The sequence below is a fragment of the Lepus europaeus genome, chromosome 10, assembly GCF_033115175.1.
Source record: "Lepus europaeus isolate LE1 chromosome 10, mLepTim1.pri, whole genome shotgun sequence".
Taxonomy (NCBI): domain Eukaryota; kingdom Metazoa; phylum Chordata; class Mammalia; order Lagomorpha; family Leporidae; genus Lepus; species Lepus europaeus.
Window position 1 is genome coordinate 23518940 of NC_084836.1, and position 11988 is coordinate 23530927.

The 11988-nt window shown below is 41.4% G+C and overlaps 1 protein-coding gene across 1 annotated transcript; it reads left to right on the forward strand.

Annotated features, from left to right (window-relative positions):
- Window positions 1–11395: 11395 nt before the first annotated feature.
- Window positions 11396–11781, forward strand: LOC133767586 (translation machinery-associated protein 7-like). Its single transcript, XM_062202022.1, has one exon. The coding sequence runs from the start codon at window positions 11421–11423 to the stop codon at window positions 11613–11615; it is 195 nt and encodes a 64-aa protein (XP_062058006.1). The 5' UTR covers window positions 11396–11420; the 3' UTR covers window positions 11616–11781.
- The last annotated feature ends 207 nt before the right edge of the window (window positions 11782–11988 follow it).

Below are 11988 nucleotides of genomic sequence, written 5' to 3' on the forward strand. Positions count from 1 at the left end.
GCATTTATGAGAATCCCTTCAACACAAGAAGCAATGGATAACTGTGCTGTGGTGTCTTTATAGTAAATCAATGTCCCAGTGTTCAAAGTCTCTGGGTGGTGGATACCAGTGATTAATCAGTCAACCATTGGTGGTGAAGCATTGCATGCAACCAATAAATACCAATTGTTGCCACTGTCACTATGATTTTTCTAGAAGAATTTGTGGCATTTTCAAGGACAAGAAAATGGAACTGCATGTTTGTAAGGGACAGAGGCAGAATTGGGGTCACTTGTATCTCCTAGGCTAAAAAGCCCTTGAAAGATGGTAGAGAATATTGACTGTGGAAAAACTTTTATGCTAATCCAAGGTATCTATCATTAATATGACTGCCTGTGTCTTCAACCTCCTAGAAAGGAATAAGAAAAATAAATTAATGAACAATTAGCTGACATTTGTCTGATTGTGCTTTCAAGAAAGTTCAAAGTGACATCAAACTACAGATAATGGGAAAATGGGAAGGGTGAGCTGTGTGTAGATCCTTTGTCTATGGCAGTGACAAAAGCTTGGCAGTGCTTCCAGGAACCATAGATTTTAGTGCAGCTGCAGCCACAGGTGATCAAATGACCTTGGCTGAGTCATTAGCTCACAGGGCCAAAGTCCTTTTCATCACAAAATGAACTACACAACCTCAAAGGCTTTTTTTGAGGCTAGTATTCGATTATCTATGGCTTAGAGGGAATTGAATCAATGGAGGGCCTCAAGAACTGAGAGCCAATTAAGGCCACAGAAGCAGATATCTCATCCAAAGCACAAAGCTCTTTGAATCCTTGATAAGTTATCAGAGAATTAATCTTGCTCAGTGGACACCAGAAAAAAAAAAAAAAAAAGCCAAGGGGGCATCAAGATATCTCTCCCTCGTGCTTTGCTGTTTCATCTAGAACTGATCTCTTTCTTCCCCAAGCCTTCTCATCCCTTTTCTTTCTTTTTCTACACAGGAACACCTGAATTCAGGTGGAGGAGGAGGGAGAAGCCGGGGGCACAGAGAAAGGACTAAAAAGAAAACCAAACTCCATCCTTCTGCACATCATCCTCTGGTTTTCTTTCTCTTAGGTGTGCACAGATACCATTGTTACTATCAAACTTGTTTTCCCACAGAGAGGAGGACGAGGAGGGACAATAATAAAGATAATAAGGATGTTGACATCTTCTGTTAGGAACATTTTTAAATTAATCTGCAACAGAATCTATTGGAATAGGAACATCCTCTGTAGAAGAATCACATCTTCAGCTATTTTTTTCAACTTACAACTTTTATAAAAATCAAGCCACATAAGATGTTTTCTTATTTTCTAAACATTAATAATTTATTCCTACTGAGTTATGTCCCTCTTTTGGAGGATGGTATCAAACTAAAGCATCATATGTTTGAGATTTTAATTGGCCATGGAATTTATCAGCAGAGATTTAATGCTTGATTCCAAGCCCTTCCCCAACAAAAATCAAATTATGCTTTGATGTTTCAAATTAGCCAAGTCTTTTAATTAAGGGAAAAAGTCCTGTTATTTATCCATTCCCAATCCTGCATTTCTTCTTACAACTCCTGAATTTATTTACAAACATTACTTGTGACCATGTGGTCTGCTCTGTTCGGGAAAGCTTCATGGCTGTCATCTGTTTAGTGTCTCTCTAGAACTCACTGTTTTGATAAAATAGGACATTGTGCATTTATGAGCGTCAAAAGGGACTTTAGCAGGGACTTAAAATTAGACTTGCCAGCTGTGCGCTCCGGGCAATGGGAACTTGAGGGCCTGTCTCACTGTCCCCCGACTCTGACTATACTTGCCTAAGCCAGACAACGAATTTCAATATCTGAATCTCTTGTTTTTTATATGTTTGGAAAGCAGCCCTATGGTCATCCAGATCAGCCAAAGTTTTTAAATTGAATCCACTGTTAAGCCAAGTAAAAAAGGAATATTTAGGAAGAGAAATGTGTTGAAGGGTCATTTAGGAGTGAATACCAGGACAGGAATCACTAAAATTAACACCATCATCATCCTGGCTCTCATTTCCCATATAACTACTGTGTGCCAAACACTACACATGTACTTCTGACATGTTAAAATATAAGACCTAACTCTACAACCAAGTCATATGGTCATTTCACAAAGCAGGAAAACTGACTTCATAGAAATGAATGACCTAGTCCATGGACAAATAGTTACTAAGAAGTCAAGTCAGAATTAGATGCCATGTGCAAGACAATAACTTATCTGTACTATGGTTTTGTGCAAATTAGAATGGAGTTTTCAATGGTGCATAAACTGTGCCTTTTTTAAAGTCCTGTGGTGTTTGATGATGAAGTCATTTTTTTTTCTTTTTTTTTTTTTTTTTTGGACAGGCAGAGTTAGACAGTGAGAGGGAAAGAGAGAGAGAGGAGAGACAGAAGATCTTCCTTTTCTGTTGGTTCACCCCCGAAATGGCTGCTACGGCTGGCGCGCTGCGCTGATCCAAAGCCAGAAGCCAGGTGCTTCTCCTGGTCTCCCATGGGGTACAGGGCCCAAGGACTTGGGCCATCCTCCACTGCACTCCTGGGCCACAGCAGAGAGCTGGACTGGAAGAGGAGGAACCGGGACAGAATTTGGCGCCCCAACCAGGACTAGATCTCGGGGTGCCGGCATAGCAGGCAGAGGAACAGATAAGTGAGCTACTGCACCCACCGATGAAGTCATTTCTAAGAACTGTATCATTAGGTGATTTTGTACAAAGTTAGAGTATATTTACATTGACGTAGATGGTATAGCCTACTATATGCCTATCCATATAATGTAGCCTGTTGCTCCCAGGCCCATGATAAATAAAATAACAAGAGATCAGACTGAGCACTGAAAAACAGTGCAATAGAGAAACATAATGGGGACTGGAGCCAATGGCTTAGAGGGCTAAGCTGCCACCTGCAATGCTGTCATCCCATGTGGGCTCTGGTTCAGGTCCTGGCTACTCCACTTCCAATCTAGCTCTCTGCTAATGTACCTGGTAAAGCTGTGAAAGATGGCCCAAGTGCTAAGGTTCCTACCATTCATATGGGAGACACAGATGGAGGTCCAGGCTCCTGGCTTCATCCTGGCCCAGTCCTGACTGTTGTGGCCATTCAGGGAATGAACCAGCAGATGGAAGATCTCTCTCCCTCACTCACTTGTCTTTCCCTGTCTCTGTAATTCTACCTTTCAAACAAATAAATAAAATATTTTTAAAAAAGAGACATATAGTGAACATAAGAAACTTGAGGCTGGCAATGGCATAATTCCACATACTGTTTTACAGTAAATATCTTATCACAACTGGAAGAACTACATTCTACAGAAATAAAAAAGTATACTACAGTAAATATATGAACAATAAAATAGTCATTTATTATCAAGTATTATGTACTACACATAATTGAATACGCTCTGCTTCTATGTAACTGGCAGCACAGTAGATGTGTTTACATCATCACCACCACACAGCAGTAATGTGTCCTGCTATGATATTATAAAGGCTATAACATCACTGGGTGATAGCTATTTTTCAGCTCCACCATAATCTTATGGGACCACCATTGAACATGCAATCCAGTGTTGACTAAAACATCACTATGCACACGTTTGTACTATTAGGGTCCCTTCTGCAAGCAGATGAGGCTCTAGCCCAGGTGCACAGCTGATGAGGGGTACATGGACAACAGGTCAGTGCCCACTCACTCCCTCTGCATAGCATCTTTGAGAACAGTTTTCCTTGGCAGTGCTACGTGTCAAACTAGATATGACTAACCTCAGTGTGATGGTTAATTTGATGTGTCAACTTGGCTGGGCCATTATTTTAGCTCAGACTGCCATAACAAAATACTGCAGTGTGGCTTAAACAACATGCATTTATTCCTTACATTTCTCAAGGCTGCAAAGTCCACCAACAGGGTGTCAGCACGCTCAGTTTTGGGGAGAGCTCTCTTCCCAGCTTGTAGGCAGCTGCTTTCATGCCGCATCCTCACATGATGAAGAGGGAGGAAGAAGTGGCAGAGGGAGTAAGTGTTCCAGTCTCTTCCTTTTCTTATAAGAACACTAATCTCATCACGGGGGCCTCACCTCATGAATTCATCTAAATACAAAGACCCTATCTCCAAATGTTATCACATTGGCAGTAAGGGATTTAACAAATAAATCTTGAGGGGCACACAAACATTCAGTCTATGCCAGCCCATAGTGCTCAGGTATTCTGGCCAAGCACTATTCTGGTTGTTTCTGGGATGGTATTTTCTTGTGTTAACAGTGGACTGAATAAAAAATAAATTTATTTTAAAAATAAGTTTTTCTCATCTTTTGAGAACTTTTTGGAAGTATGCATGTGGGCAGCAGCGGGGAAAGAGATTAAATAAATAGTTTATGTGATTGTAGGAAATCCAAAATCTGGGATGGCCTGGCAGCCTGGTGATGCAGAGAACTGCAGCTTGAGTACAAAAACAGTCCACTACCAGAATTCCTTCTTGTTTACAGGAAGTCAGTCTTTATTCTGTTTGGGTCTTTCACTCCTTAGATAAGTCCTCTCCTTCCTACATTATGAAGGGCAATAATATTTTTCAAAATGTTTATTTATTTGAGACACAGAGAGAGAGAGAGAGTGAGAGTGAGTGAAAGACAGAGAGGAAGAGAGTTCCCATGTGCCGATTTACTCTCCAAATGTATACAACAGCCCTTGGCCAGACTGGTGCTGAAGCCAGGAGTCACTCAATTCATATCTCCCACATGGTTGGCAGGAACCCAGTCATCTGAGCCTTCCCCACTGCCTCTCGTGTCTGCATTAGCAGGAAGCCCAAGTCAGGCATCGAATGCATATACTCTGATATGGGACACAGTTGTCTTAACAAACATCTTAGCTGCTAGGCCAAATGGCCACTCGTCAATTGATGTTTTAATTCTATCTCTTTATGCAGGCTTTTTGAAAATACTTTCATATATATGCACACATGACAGTTCTTCTAAAAGTTCACAGAAAATTGGCATTATCTTTTAATTATACACACACACACAGATACCACACACAAACACACACACACACTCTATTGCTTCTTTCTCTGAAGAACCCTATTATACCCAGAATGCAGTCATTTCTCACAATCCAAACTTTTTCTTGATATCTGCTGAAAAGATCACCAGAGTACAAAAAAATTTCTTAAAATCATGTCAATACAGAAGAAACCTCTATGACATGTTTCAAAGCTCCTCACTGGGTTCTGCCCTATTCAATACTCTGTCAGTGGCTTATGGTGTAGGATCATGTAAATCCCATTTGGGGATGAAATGAAGCCAGGAGGGATAACTGATATGACAGATGACAGGATCAAGATCTTGACAGGTTGGGTTAAGCTGCTGAAACTAACAAGAAGGATAATGGTAAAACCCTACATTTAGATTTTTAGATTTTTTAAAAAAAATCAATAGTTACAGCATAGCTTAGGTACAGATTTATAAAGGTATATTGTAAGGTACAGTTGAATTTTGTTCTTCATGGGTTCAAAATGAGTCAACAATATCACACAGCTCCGTTAAAATGTTCACAGTATTAAAATCAAAATATAGGGCCGGCGCCGTGGCTCAACAGCTAATCCTCCGCCTAGCGGCGCCGGCACACCAGGTTCTAGTCCCAGTCGGGGCGCCGGATTCTGTCCCGGTTGCCCCTCTTCCAGGCCAGCTCTCTGCTGTGGCCAGGGAGTGCAGTGGAGGATGGCCCAAGTGCTTGGGCCCTGCACCCCATGGGAGACCAGGAGAAGCACCTGGCTCCTGGCTTCGGATCAGCGCGGTGCGCCGGCCACAGTGGCCATTGGAGGGTGAACCAACGGCAAAAGGAAGACCTTTCTCTCTGTCTCTCTCTCTCACTGTCCACTCTGCCTGTCAAAAAGTAAAAAAAAAAAAAAATCAAAATATAAAAATATGAATGCATCCTAGGTATCCCTCTTTCTGTAATCTGCATAGGGGTGCAAACATCAGAATTATCACAATCCAACCTAGGAGATTTCACATTCAGAGGGGGCACAGCCCTGAAAGGAAGATACTAGATATGTTTAGATATTATTATAACTGAAGAGCAGTATAAGGAGTTGGGGATTTTTATAGCAGAGGAGAGAAGATGTTTTGGTTACAAGTAAAAGAAATTTAAATTGAACTAGTTTCTGCAAAACAGAGAATTTGTTAGGTCACAAGACTAAATAATAGAAAATTTATTGTTGGAGACAAAAAGACCTAGAGATCAAAGTCTGCAAACTTCCAGCCTCCTGGCTCTTATTGTCCCTCTGGGTGTGTTAGTTTCCCTCTCTTAGCCTGACCTTCCCCACCCAGGTAGAACTCATGCCTCAGACAGTTTACATTCTCAGTTTCAAATCCCAGAGCACAAGTTTGTTGACGTTCCTTTTTCATTACCTATTTTGAGTTATATTTGACATGTAATAACTGCAGTCATTTAAAGGATTCATTTCAATGAGTATTTTTGAATACATACATCCACACATAGGCACCACTGCATCTTAACCTAAGACTATCTCAATCATTCCAGCTCAGATTTAAAAACAAAACAAAACAAAAACAAAACAAACAAAAAAACTATGGGAAATACTCTGGTCAGTTTTGAGCCAGTGTTTGCTCTATAAATCATTCACTAAGATATCAAGAACCAGGACATTCATCTTCATTCAAGTAGTGGCTGAAAAGGACAAAGAGCACCAGGGTGCAGTCAGGAACCCAGGCATGACTCCTGGGAAAATCATGAATCAGGGGAGGTGGGAAGGCGGCACCTTTTATCGGTGTCAGTACAACCAAAACACCAAAATTACACAGTAATCGTATCAAGAGAATCTTAACATAAAGAAGTCTCAACCATAAACAGGGGAGTGGAGAAACAGGATTGGCTAATAAGTAGAGAATGCCAGAGAACAACAACAACAAATCTATTCCTAGAGCTGAAATTCAGATCCTGGTGAGCGCAGGTCTATGGTTCACAAAATGGCAGGCTGATAACACACCGGTGGCACTTGCTGGAAATCTCCCTTCTGTAACTTTCCAGAAATTCATCACCCAAGGTACCAAGGAAGCCATTTACCAGGAGGTGCTTGGTCCTCGAGAAGCAGTTGAGGAAGACTCAAACTAGCACACCAGAACCAGGAAGCAAAACCCTCTCCCACTACAGTAACAAAGCTGGGAGCTAGAAGAGGAAAAATACAGGAAGGATCCAGATCCGTTTTCATAGCCAAGCAAAAAGGATGTATGCAGAACAAAGAAGCAACATATCAATCTGAATGTACCCCCATTGTACCTCTTAATTATTAAATACCTGTAGTTTATGGTATTCAAATATTGATGACATGCCTCCCTAGTTACAGACTGACCTTTCCAACTTTCTTGGAACTCCCAAAAGATAAGAAAAATGCCCTGAAATGTGTAGGTTTTCCTTCTACCCTTTCCCCATAGGATTTAGTGCAATCCTGGACCACAGGAATTCCTTAGTAACAGAGCTTGCAAAACAACTCAGACCTCTATACCAGACTTACAGGGAGGCAGCCTCAGGCCAAGTCTGTCCCATAGATCTGTTGGTTCTTTTTTAAATTTCAACTGCCCAGCTTTTTTTTTTCCTACATATTTTTTTGAAGTACTAAATAAGTTGCCAACACACAAAATTTTGGATTTCATGTAAAAATTAGACAATGAGGAGGTAGTGTAACAATGAGCCTGCAAAACACAGCCTCTCGCTGCTCCAGCACACATTCTCCACCTCCCCACAGGCTCCCAGGACCTTTTCATTTGTATCAAAAACTGGATCTGGGGCCGGTGTTGTGGTGTAGTGGGTAAAGCTGCCGCCTGCAGTGCTGGCATCCCATATGGGCACCAGTTTGTGCCCCAGCTGCTCCACTTCTGATCCAGCTCTCTGCTATGACTTGGGAAGGCAGTGGCGGATGGCCCAAGCGCTTGGGACCCTGCATCCACATGGGAGACCCAGAAGAAGCTCTTGGCTGCTGGCTTTGGATCAGCCCAGCTGCAGCCACTGTGCCTATTTGGGGAGTGAACCAGATGGAAGACTTTTCCCTCTCTCTGTCACTGCTTCTTTGTAACTTTGCCTTTCAAATAAATAAATAAATCTTAAAAAAAAAATGGGTCCTGCATACGCTCAAGTTCTCTACTACAGCTTCATAGTCAGAACCACTTATCCTTTTTGAAAGCAAGGACTATGGAAAATAAACATTAAGTGTAAATAGAAAGATTTTACAAATACAAATGATTTCACAGTCCCTTCTTTTCACAGTTACATCAGAATTACTGTGTTTAAAATGAAAAATCAAACCAAATTCATAAGGCAATTAATGTAGATTATGAACTCGGAATAATCGATGATGTATTGGAACTAAAACTGGACAGGGTCAAGAACCATCACCACTGTTATCTAATAAATGGCGCAACCCCATAGCTTCCTTGATCCTCAGTTTCTGGAACTGAAAATGAGGATAGTTCAGACACTTGGTGATTCTAAGAGTTCACAGACATAAGCTCTTTTAATTAAGAATAATATGAAGGCCCGTGTCTGGATGAAGGACAATATTATGGGTACAGCAGAACTTGTCTCCCTAAAACTCAGGTAGATGCTTAAATCTGATGTTTTAGTATTAATGGTTGATGGAATAAGGGTAGACATTTGACCAAACTGTGGTGCTGGAGTTTGGGGGTGCTTGTGAGAGGTGTTTATGTCACTGGGTAAGTGCCCTTGGAGTGTGATTCTCTTGACAGTATTAAATAGTATTTGAGTTCAAGTTCAGCCTAGCTTTCTCTGTTATGGTGCCTCTGCACCCACCATAACCAGCTTTTACAGACATCCAACTATTGGGCCACCTGATCCTGAGCTGTACTCTCCAAACTGTAAGCTGGAAATACCTCTTTGTTTCTCTGTGCAACTCCTCTCTCAGAAATTTTAGTTAAAGTAACAAAAAGTAGACGAATGCATACAAGTTTTAATTAATTATTCCTCTTTTAACCTTTTCTCTTTGGTGGTTTAAGAAGTCCATTCATTACCACCTGCCTCTCTTGTGGCTTGAGACATTACCATGGCTCTTAGAGGGCAGGCAAACAACTAGGGCACACTTTTACAGAAACATTACTAGTATAACCTCATCCATGAGAATAGATGACTCAAAAGAAAAAAAATGAACTCTAAAAACATGACTGGATTTATTCTATGTGTCCAGCATTGTCCCAACACTCTGGTGCACGTCTATAGACATTTGGGCCACTGTTCAATTATGACAAATGATGTACTTCATTTACAGTCAACATATGCATGAAGCTTGTGTCTATATTGTTAATTACACTTTTACAAATGAAAGTTATATTTTAGTCCAGTACATTAAAAATAAACCCTTCAGAGTGTGACTCTTCATTAATGAGGTGAGGTCACTTAATTACTTGGCACACATTCAGATGTGTAAAGAAAATGTAGCTTCCTTTACTTATTTAATTGATGTTGCATCCCTCTGAGTCTCTCCCTGGTAGGCAGAACCTTTTTAATCCAATATGTAAAGGTAAGCAAATGAAGTGATTGAAGCAACCTTTCACTAAACACTGTATCTTGGTATTTCAGCTCCTCCATTTTACCACCCTTCTTTCGAGGGGCTGCTGGATATGTGGAATTTGGGGAGTGTTTTATGTACCCTAGATGCATACAGTGTCCTCTGGACCACTGCTGGTCTGTTACTGAGGAGCTGGCGAGGCTACACTCTTCTCCCTGGACCATCAGCAGCATTTGACATAACTGGCTACTGCATCCTCCTTCAAGCACTTCCTTCATTTGCTTTCTGGCAATCCTCTCTTGTTCTCCTCATTGGCCTGCTCTTCTGTGCCTCTTTGGTTAGCTGCTCCTGATTCTCTGCCCCCTCCTCAACTTTCAATGTGGCAATCCCTTCTCTTCACCTTCTCACCTCCTCGTAGATCCTACCAGGCTTGTGGCTCTAAAGAGCATTTATATACAGTAGCTCTCAAATTTGTATGTATACACCAGGTCTTTTTTCTGAATTCCAGATGCATTTGTTCAACTTCCTATCCAATAATGTCAATTAGATAACTAAAAATCACCACGACTCAATCTATGCAATCCTGAATTCCTGATCATCCACACCCTGCCCCTCAGTGTGTTCTTCCTACCCTCCTGCTATTCATGAATTTGTCATTCTAGTTGCCCAGACACAAATCCTGGAGTCATTCACAGCTCTGGCCATTGTGGCCATCTGGGGAGTGAACCAGTGGATGGAAGACCTCTCTCTCTCTGCCTCTGCCTCTCTGTAACTCTTTCAAATAAATAAGTCTTTAAAATACCTATGAGACTTATGCCAAAGAGTTTATGCCACGGCAAATTGTTTATAATACTGTCTTGAGTGGGCAAATTTAAAGCATTAACCCACTTCCCTGGCTTCTGTCCTACAGAAATGGAAGAAAGAAATGATCATGTTCCTTTTTATCCATTTCCCATTTTCCCATCATCTCTTTCATTTTTTCACATTGTAAGTGTAGCAGTCCAGATCCAATCAGGATATGGAAATCAGGAGAAATAAGTATAAGAATTATTGTCTATGATTTAAGAGGAACTATGAAAGAAAACTCTGTATAGTACTCTCCAGATGCAAGAAAGCACTCAAGGAAGGACAAACTTGTAACCACCAGACATCACTGAAGAAGCTTTGCTTCAAACCCAGCATCGTAGCAAGTTTTTGTGACTTAGACCAGAGCTGGTCTACAGTTGCAAGACAAACACTAGGCAATGCTGTGGATAGCAGGGAGGGGGCAGATAATTAGCAACCAGTGACATGGATACACAGTGAGAGTCCTGTTTCTAGAAGGACAAGGGCAATGACCTTCAGAGTATGTAGATTAAACAGTAGGAGAGGAAGAGCATGAGCTTACAGATGGAACAACACTCAGTGTATGACCCTCTAGGATATATTCTGCTGCTTACACATTGCACAGATTTCTGGTGTCTGTGTGTAGAGGGCTGAAGAAAGGATATATCCAGACGATGGCTGCAAAGTCAAAAATTTAGCATGCTCTAGGCCTGGTATTAAGACATGCTATATGAGATGTCCACATGCCCACACTCCTGGCCTCTGAGCCAGGCAGAAATTACAGGAAGCCTCTTGAAATATGCTTCCAGTACTCTCTACTGAGAAGGCTAACCATCCTGCTCACTTCATGGAGAAATGCTTAAAGGAATTCCATTGGTTATCAGAGAACAAATATATAGAAGGGTGCATTCAGAGGTGAGAGGCAGAAAAATGATGGCTGACACCATATCCTTTCTCTAAACTCCAGGCCTCAGCTAAACATTAATGATCAAAAGGGTATCATAGGGCAGGGTCTGGGGAAGGGGCGGCAGGCGCCATGTCCGGCCGGGAAGGTGGCAAGAAGAAGCCCCTGAAACAGCCCAAGAAGCAGGCCAAGGAGATGGATGAGGAAGATAAGGCTTTCAAGCAAAAACAGAAAGAGGAGCAGAAGAAACTCGAGGAGCTAAAAGCGAAGGTGGCGGGGAAGGGCCCGCTGGCCACAGGTGGAATTAAGAAATCTGGCAAAAAGTAAGCTGTTCCTTGTGCCTGAAGTGATGATGCCCTTGATTGCATTCCTAGCTAAACATCTCGATTCCCGGCCATAACATCTTATGCCACCCGTAGTTAGAATGAAGTGTTAAGAGCTAAGTGTTACCTTGGAGCCTGTTGTACATTTACAAATAAAATTTTGTAAAAAGGGGAATAAACCCCACTGTACTGTAAAAAAAAAAAAAAGGGTATCATAAAGGTCAAAAACAAGCTTCCCAACTATGGTAGATAGTTTGCAAAAGTAGAAAAAATAATTCCTCCTTCCTCTGCATTCATGACCCTTTGCAGTGGGACTCTGTAGATCTTAACATCAAGAAGAATAATGCCTGTTTCCATTTCTTAAACCTGCGTTGGCC